We start from the raw sequence: 10,092 nt of genomic DNA on the forward strand, positions 1-10,092 counted from the left end.
CTTTTTTTATTGTCGATGTTTTAATAAAACATTGTTGCCGAACAATTCATTATTATTATTTTGTTTATAGCATGCATAATTAATCAATCTAATTCAAAAACCAGTTTATCAAAATCAATTTTTTAATCTTTCTTTTATCTCTGATCATTTAAATTTGTGCCGAAATGTTTTGCTATTGAGCAAATCATTTAACAAAGAATCAGAAAGAAAATAACAAAAAATAATAATCCACGTGCAAGAATCTTACTATTTATATACGTGATAAAATAAACATATCAGTATCATTAAATAATTATTTATTCATTTATCGCAATGATAAAACGATTAAGATAAGTCAACAAATAAATATTCGAGACATGAAATAATACCGCACGTGGAGAATGTTTTTTGCCACAGGTTATAATAGCAACGTTTTTTTGCCTCAGGTTATAATAGCAATTCTATTGTTTTTTTACTTCTAATTATCTTGTAATGAATATAAAAACTAATGAAATACTAATTAAAGAATAATTAGAATGTGTATTTTGTTTTTCTCTCCCTAATAAAATTATAATGCATATAAATTCTTTTTCACGTAAAGTAAAAAAAATATTGTATTGACCTAAATTTTAAAGATATAAATACCACGTGTATACAACACAACGTAAATGTGACATGGAAACATTCACTTTCAAGTTTCGCAATCGTTACGTGTCTTCGTAACTCCGTGAACATGCTTGTGTGCCAAATATACCAAATTATTTTGGTTTCTGATTGATAACTTTTTTATTTTAGTAAGAAAAGTCTTTAGAAAAAGGTGCAAGTATTATTTTCAAACATTATAAAGAAATGTGTAACGCGTGATAAATATCAAGTCTAACAGAAACTTAATAATTTTATATTTCTCAATATAATTTTCTACATTTTTTAATAAAAATACATATTATTGTTTTTATTGCATTTCATAGTGCTATTAAAAACTGTATATACTGATGGTCTGTTTCGCAAGACGGACGTTTCTATATGATAAAAAAAGAAAATCATGTCGCACACAAGAGCTGCAATATTTGCGAATGACAGATTTACAGATAAAGACTTACATGTTATTATTATAAAAAAATGTTATTTCATTATCTAAACATTACATATTTGATATAAATTCATCTTTTTCGAAATAGGACAAAATAAATCTCTTTTCCTCCATCATATTATCTATCATCTCCGATGTATCGACACGGAAAGCGAGACTCTTTTTTTGCGAAATCTCTGACAGTGAATGTCGCATATAATGCAAATTATCACACTGTCATCGACGGTAACGTTGGCGGGAGTCGCTTCTTTTTCATGTGGAAATTCTTGTCTTAAGAGATGAACCTGACTGAGGCTGCGGGCGATGTCGATGAGCGATAGGGAGGGCGAGCGGCGATCTCGGAGGGGTATTCGCTTCTGTATTTCTGCGACTTCATTTACACACGCGCACACACATATATAAACGTATACAATGAAATATATATGTGTGAATATATGTTTTCTTTTCACATCTATACACAAACAGACAGATACATATATGTCCCACGTGTTCGCTACTTTATTGGTGAGGAAGCTAGCCACTGCCCATCTGGTGTAATACACCGGACATTCCAGTAGTATATAAGGGCAGCTTTTTCGTACGATCATGCATTATAACCGGAGAGAGCAGCCACGAGTGACACGTCTTTATAACGCGGTTGAGAAATCGGCAATTTTTCTTATTTTTTGAAGCTCTTGTGACGCTTCTCTCTTTTTCTCGTCCTCTTTCTGTGGACTTTGCACGAGATCGTGACCTTTCGTTTCCTCCATATATTTACACCTAAGATTGCATTTTTTCCGTAAATACTAGTGAACGTGTTCATATTAAGATCGGATCTCTTGACACGATCTCCGCAATCGCTCGTGAAAAGATTTTCAATCTTATTGCAAAAATTAAGAGTCCAGAATTCCTCGACATAATTCTTTTTTAAAGAGATCTCGGAAAGGAAGAGTGTTAGATCATTCTTAAAATCTAACGAAGAGATTTGAAAAATTTTGTTTTGCCTCTTTCTGAAAAAAAGAAGCCTATATCGAGCAAGCACTGCTTCTGAAAAAAGAAGCCTATATCGAGCAAGAAGACAATTGATCACAGCACTAACATGATTGTAGAGTCAATTTTTATGGCAGAAGGATCTTGGATGATCCTCTCTGTCTGTCTGCTGTCACTTCTGTTAGCTTTATTGATAAAGCGAGGAAGATTTTTGTACGCCTTGAGGAAGGTACCCTATCCCACAGCACTGCCCATCATCGGTAATGCTTATCAGCTCAACTGTTCGCCAGAAGGTAAGCCCTTGTGATTTCGGCATATTAAAAAACATAGCATCGCAGTGACAATTATGTATCTTACATTTTTCATGCATGATAACATCATAATTCGTTAATATATGGCTATTATTACTGATGAGAGGACGAATTAACAATTTTGCTAAAAATGAATGTAAATGATATTCATTAATATTGAATATAATATATAATCTTTTTTTCGGTTGTTCATGTGTCGCATAAAAAAGTTATTATTACGAAAAGGTTATATAACTAGAATAATATTTATATTATTCATCAAAGAAAGAGAAAAGATAATTATTGCATGTAAATTTTATTGAGGTTGCAGATTGTGTGTGTGTATATATATATATACATACACAATCTAACACATATGTGTGTGTGTGTGTGTGTGTGTGTGTGTGTGTATGTGTGTGTGCGCTGTGTGTATTTGCCCAATGTTTTGCCTAAATTATACAACATAATTTTATAAAATTGTGTTATTTAGACAATATTATAGAAAAAATTACATTACATTACAATTTTGAAACATTACAGTGAATATGTAAAACATTTTTTGCACGATAATTAAAAGCATTGTATGTAAGATCTCTCTCTCTAATAAAGTAGACTTCGAAAAAACATTTATGGAAGATGTAACAGTGTTTACTCCAGAATATTAGAGAAATTCCTTATATCGTAATAAGAATTAAATGAGATTTCTCATACTCTAAAAATGAATCAATGTATTATCACTGAAAAACAGTAAATAGTCACTGATTACAGCAGTTATAAGTACAGCACTGTAAATCAGTGATATTTTATTGAAAGAATCAGTTAATAATTTTGACTGTTTCAATCAGTAATATTTCTCAGTATCAGTAATATTTCTTTCTATCGTCAGTAATATTAAATTATAATTCATCTCTTCATAATTTTCATTAAGTCGTCAGACATTTAATTGTTCAACTTATATAAGATCGATTTAATAACTTAAGCCCTTCTATTGAGATTGTATCAGAAATTAAATCAAAATAATCCTTCTAATTTTATCTGTCGCTCTTTCCAAACTTTATATAATTCTTATGACTAAAACTAAATACGAGAGAGATAGCGATCATAGCGGTAAACGAACTACCGATTACTGGTTTTACAGTGAAATTTACTGGTTTTATAGTGAATTTTATTTTACTTGACCATAATCAGTGAGATATAAGATAAAATAACAAAAAAATAAGCGTTCCCTGAAAATCAGTAAAATACTCACAGATTCTCAGTGAAATCTTATTTTACTGTTTAAATTAGTGATATTTTCACTGATTCACTTTTAGAAAGTACGTTTTGATTTTATTTTAATTAGTATTGCTTATGCAAAATGAAATAATTTCTTTTCGTAATAAACCATGAAGACAGTTTCTTTCATAATAGACCGTGAAAAAATCAACCAAGTATATATAATATAGTGCAATTTTGTTTAAATTATTATAACAATTTGATATTGACTGTAAAACAGTATTCGTTCTTTTTTAACAGTATCTGTTCTTTGAACGTTCAATTCTTAAAAAATTCAGATCTTATTATATTTATTCTGTTAATTACACAAATTGATTATTATAATAAGAGACAAATAATCTCGCATAACTTTCGCGCGTAGAGACACTCACGCGACGGGAGAAAATAATAAAGAAAAAAAAAACGATTCGCGCCATCCACTACTAAAAATCGGCCACCTTGCACGTGTCAAGAAACGAAATTGTGAGGAAGAGAAAAAATAAAACGAACCGGGTCGAGGTCGTTTGGGCAGTCTGAGTATTATTACACGCGATTTTATACGGGCAACAGTATTATGTACGCTCCTCTCGTTTCAGGGAGAGAATAAAAAAGCATCCACGCAGGCAGGACAAAGTTTTATAAAAAAAGCCTCCTGCATCTGAGATTCTTCGCGATCGGAGAACGACTCCGAATCAGATTTCAGCCAGACGTCGTCGGTCGCGAGAAGAGAATAGAATTTAATTTGATGCTACGTACGCGTTATGACGCATATGTCAATTAATCAGATCGACCAGCACAAAAGGGGAGACGTGTAATTAACGTATATAATGGCAACGAATATGCATTGCGAAAACCGTCATTGATCCCTATTGTTTCATAAAACAAGAAAAAGAATATATATCGATGTATTTAAAGCGATAAAATCTTAGCCTACAACGACACTCTATTGCAAATATTGTTAATCAATATTTTTTTCTTTTTGATTTTATTTTCGCTTATTATGTGCTTTCAAAAAATTTCGGCTTCAATCAAAATTTATGGCCGCTCTTCTTCTTCCTTATTTTATAAATAATATCTAGGAAAATTTACATCAAACTGATGAAAAAATTGTCAAGAGTTGAACTCTTTAGTCTCTACATACTCTGCTAATGTCTAATACAAAATAGTTTTATATAGGCAAAAGACATAATAATAAAAGACAAAAAGAAAGAGTAGAATAAAAAATCTTTAATAAAATAAAATAAATAAGAAATAATGAAAAGATTAAAAAAGATTTTGCCATTTATTGTTTTCCATTTGAAAACATTTACTTATAAATTCAATTTTTTAATACGCAAAAATTCTTTTTTAGAACAAATCTTAGTTTGCAATATATTGGATATTCATTAAAGTAAATATCGATAAATGTCGACAATAAACGAAATATAAATACGATTCTATATGTTTCTTCGTATCAAAAAAAAATATCATTTCGAATTGTCACGCAGAACCGGTCCCTCTTTTATGCACAATACATTTTGAGCGTTATGTCAAATTTATTCATTATTCAAACTTATGACGCATCCTCTACGGGAAAGCGGGGAATAGGCCAGCTGACATAGGCTAGCTCCCGGCCTAAAATAGGTCATCGAAGGCCCACTACTGTCCGAAGGACGCTTAGCGTCTTGTTGCACGCCTGTCAAGGTCTCTGACAGCGAAGTCTTTCTCATTCTTTTCAGAGCAGTATCTCTTTTTCTTTCTCTCTCTATCTCATTCTTTCTCTTCCTTCCTCTTGATTTCTGTCTCTTTCTCTCTTGTTCTTTACATTCCCCCATCATCCATGTGCAAATATATATGCTGTTTATGTTCGACCGGTCAATGTCCAGTCAGTCTCGGCCGTCAACTCACTGCACGTGCGATTTCTCTCTTTCTCTGTTGAGTCGTACTCTTTCTTAATTCCCCATCTCTCTTTTTTCTCGTTCTTTTTTTCTGTTTATCTATTTCTACATCGACCTTTTTTTCAATGTATCATTCAAAAAATATAAATAATTTATTATTTCTCTTCATTTAGTTGAAATAAACTACATATAAATTTTAATCAAAAAATGAAATTTTCATATGTAATGTTAAAAAAATTTATAAATGAATTGTTTAAAACATAAAGAGAAATTAAAAGAAAGAATTTTAAATATTTTTTTTATTTTTAAGCTATCTATACACGAGAAAAGAGCGATTAAGAGAATATATATATATATGAGAATAGATATATGAGAAAGAATATATATAAGAGAATATATATATGAGAAAGAAATAATATTCTTTTACATAGAGTTAAAAATATCGACATTCCATTGTGTAATTGCCTAATAAGTAAATGGAGAAATCTCATTAAAAAATTGACAAAATAATGAAATTTTAGCGAATTTACGTTTAAAATTCAATTCGTCTCTTTTTTCCCAGAATTTTTCCAGAATTTGATCAAATGGGCTGAAGAATTTGGTAACATTTATTTGATTTGGGTCGGCCTGCGACCTTTTATCTTTCTTTATAAAGTTGAAGCGATACAACCCTTGCTTAGTAGCAGTACCCATATTGATAAAAGTCTGGAATATGAATATCTGAAGCCATGGCTTGGTACCGGCCTGGTGACCAGCACCGGTAAGTGATTAACGATTCGTTAAGATCATATTGCGACGACGAATATTTTTTGTTGGATATCACATCTGGCCTCATTCTGTTTGAACAAGCTAAATTTAGCTAGATATACGATGTGTTTTTAAGATCTTATTCTATTTAAATTTCAATAGACACTTTTGAAATTTAAATAAAAGAAGATCTTAAAAACACATCGTGTATCTAGCTAAATTTAGCTTGTTCAAACAAAATGAGGCCATGTATGTTCTTGCACAATCGTATTTTTATTTTAATATGTAATAATATATATTATGTTGAATATCATCGAAATGTAAAAATAATTAAAATTATATTCTTTTTTTAGGTGAAACATGGCACTTTCGCAGGAAATTATTGACGCCGACGTTCCACAGCGGTCTTCTCGCAACATATTTTAAGATTGCAAAAGAAGAAATGAATGTTTTAATTTCTTGTTTTGAAAAAGAAAGTAACAAATGGTTCGACGTAGTACCCTATTTAAAACGCGCCACTCTCGATATTATATGCGGTGAGTTAATATAACTGCTATTTTGATCCAATAGTTTAATAAATTTAGTTTTAAAGTTGTTTTAATTACACATAATAATTAATTTGCGATTTACGAATAAACAATTATTTCTAATTAAAAATATCATTTTTTGTATTAAATTGATATATTTTTCGTTGTTTTATTGTATATATTTTATATACTTTATGTTCTTTTTTTTATTATTATTTATTATTATATTTTTATATATATTTATTATTAGTTTTATTAAAGAAAAATATATTAATTTTTTTAATGCAACAACGTAATACAAATCAATTCAATCAACAAACTCTAGTAGAAATAATTTTTTATTTAAAATAAAATAAACTTATTTTATTGCAGAATCTGCAATGGGATATAAACTAAATGCTCAAGTAAATTCCGAAAATGAATATGTAGAAGCTGTGGACAAGTAAGTGTCTTTTGCCTGAAATATGTATAGATAGATTTTTACATAGATTTCTTTCGCATTTCATACAACATACAATGTTGAAGTTACATAATGAAATTATGTTAAAAAAATCCTGTTTGTAATTTTCAGAATTGCATCTATTGTACAAATGCGTTTCACAAACGTGTGGGTATCAAATGATAAAATTTTCAAATTAACCAAAGCAGGAAAGGAGCATGATCACGCACTTCGTATCATTCAAGACTTTGTTGACAAAGTAATGAAAATCTTAAGTTAAATAAATTCGAATGATTAGAGTTTTTATAATCATTTGTTAGTGTGACAATTTCACGAGACTTCACGGAGCGAAATTCAAACTAAAACTACGAATCGAGATGATTTAGTTAGCATAATATTGCAATTTTTATATTTAAATTTTATCGAACTAACTATTTTTTATTATTATTGCAATTTTAATACAATTTTGGAATGAAATTGAACACTAAATTTCGAAAATTAAATTACGGTTTCAATTTCAAATTTAGATAACACTATATCTAAGAAAAAAAAATCTTTTTCTCTTTTTAGAGCAATTTGATATCGAGACTTTTCGGGCAAAATTATAAAGATAAAAAGTTAAAAAATTGATATGTAGTATTTTCGCTATCGACGTATATACGGACTGTTTCATTCATAGGTAATCGCACAGAAAAAGATCGAATGGCAGCAGAAACACGATGGGAACCTCAATGAACCGCCGAATAAGAAACAGGCTCTATTGGACTTACTGCTCGACATATCGAAGAATGGAACTGTGCATCTTTCAGATGCGGATATTCGTGATGAAGTAAATACTTTTATGTATGCCGGACATGACACAATGGCTACCAGTATATCCTGGACGCTTTACGCGTTGGGGCGACATCCCGAATATCAGGTACGTTGGTCCTATTGCATTAACATTTAATTTTAGCAATTCTCATTGGAATTTAATGAATCTTCGACATTTACAATATTTCTTTGAGAGAGAGGAAGTGAGATTTTTCATCTAAATAAACTTAAAGAAATTGATATTTGATATATTTTAAGAAGGTTTATTTATAATTAATAGATACATGTACTTTTCTCTCATATTTTTAACTTAACATCCTCTTCTGCTTTCTCTTAGGAAAAGATCTTAGACGAATATTACAATGTATTAGGCACAACAGAAGTAACATTACAAAATATCCACAAATTAACATGGCTGGACGCCTGTATTAAAGAACAATGGAGAATATATCCAGTAGCACCGCTCATAGCGAGACAAATCTATAAACCGATCAATTTGAGTAAATATCTTTTAATTCTATTTTTCGAAAAATCGATATATTCCTCTTCACAAAATATTATTTACTTGATAATATTACTGCATTATTATTTCATATATCTTAATGTTATAATCATAGATATATAACATTATCAGTTGATATAAATAATAATCATTTGTAGAGTATATTTTTGTTGAACAATTATTAAGCAACAGATTTTAAGATATATGTCCTAATATTACAAATGTAATTAAGAATTGTGTAATGTAAACGAGGACTTTTCTCTTATCTATATTTTTATGTTTCTAGTGGGTAACAAAATTCCACCAGGTTCAACAGTTCTCATCAATTCTTATCTGCTGCATCGAGATTCGCGTTTCTTTCCCGATCCGCATATTTATCGTCCAGAGCGTTTCTTACCGAATATTCCAAAATTACCTCCTTACAGCTTCATCCCTTTTAGTGCTGGATCACGCAATTGTATCGGCTCGAGATTTGCCACATCGGTCATCAAAGTGGCTGTGTTATCCGTGTTAAAAGCTTTCCGCGTGGAAGCCTTCGATACAGAAGATCAATTGCGCTTTATATCGGAATTAGTACTTGTAAATGCGAACGGACTTCGTCTAAAAATAACACCACATTAACAAGACGAAAAATTATATTTTTAAAATATGTCCTATTTATTATATTAAAATTTATTATATTTAAAATTACTTATTGTAAGATATATGTCCTATTTACTCTATATATTCTATATATTTTTGTTGCTTGATAGAACATATATCTTATATATTAGAAAAAGAAATTGTAGAAAAGGTGAAAGAGATAGATTTTTGTTATTAGATTAAAACTATTATTTTATATTATTATTTGTTATTAAAACTTCTATAAATGTTCCTGCGAAAAACAAATTTTTTTATCACATATTGAATATGTTCCGAAGTCACTATAAGGAAATATTTTGATCAATTGTCTTGTTGCTTGATAGAATATATAGGATATATATCCATTTTTCAAGAATTATTAATTGCATATGCAAATATTGATAATGCATAATTTGGAATCAGAATCATATTTTTTTCATTCATGGTTTTAATGATAATTATTAAAAAATAAAAAGAAAATTTAGAAAGTTAACGTTTATTCTTTTTTCTGAATGAAACATGTATATTGGATATTTTTAGCTATTTCAAACAAATAAATATAAAAACTCAAATCTATACATATAACATTATGTGTACATATGTATAGATCTGAGTTTTTATATTTATGTACGTACGTTTAAAATTACATAAAATGTATGTACATACGTTTGTGTGGATGTATGCGCGCGTACATGTATATACATACATGCACATATACATACACATATATTGTACAAATTTTTATATATATTCCAAAAATTGCAAATATTGATAATGTATAATGAAAACAAAAAGAAAGAGGAAGCGAGTTGAATTACATTTCTTGATACATTAAGATAAAAATATGTGAAACTGATGAATACAATCCGGATCTCGATGCCGTTTTCTCCACTCTAAATGCATGCTAGTGACTATCACGGCGTAGACAATATTGTTTTTCGCGATTCTCTGTCGCTAGCATGCACTTGGAGTGAGGAAAACCGC

At 29.7% G+C, this 10,092-nt stretch overlaps 1 protein-coding gene across 1 annotated transcript; it reads left to right on the forward strand.

The window, feature by feature from the left end:
• The first annotated feature begins 1,679 nt into the window (after nucleotides 1–1,679).
• On the forward strand, nucleotides 1,680–9,212 carry LOC105252791 (cytochrome P450 4c3). Its single transcript, XM_011260366.3, has 8 exons — nucleotides 1,680–2,331; nucleotides 6,022–6,219; nucleotides 6,560–6,742; nucleotides 7,106–7,175; nucleotides 7,305–7,431; nucleotides 7,852–8,091; nucleotides 8,323–8,485; nucleotides 8,774–9,212. The coding sequence occupies exons 1-8, from the start codon at nucleotides 2,148–2,150 to the stop codon at nucleotides 9,106–9,108; spliced, it is 1,500 nt and encodes a 499-aa protein (XP_011258668.2). The 5' UTR covers nucleotides 1,680–2,147; the 3' UTR covers nucleotides 9,109–9,212.
• Nucleotides 9,213–10,092: the final 880 nt, after the last annotated feature.

This window comes from Camponotus floridanus, unplaced genomic scaffold (genome assembly GCF_003227725.1).
Source record: "Camponotus floridanus strain SB8 unplaced genomic scaffold, Cflo_v7.5 scaffold26, whole genome shotgun sequence".
NCBI classification, from domain to species: Eukaryota; Metazoa; Arthropoda; class Insecta; order Hymenoptera; family Formicidae; genus Camponotus; species Camponotus floridanus.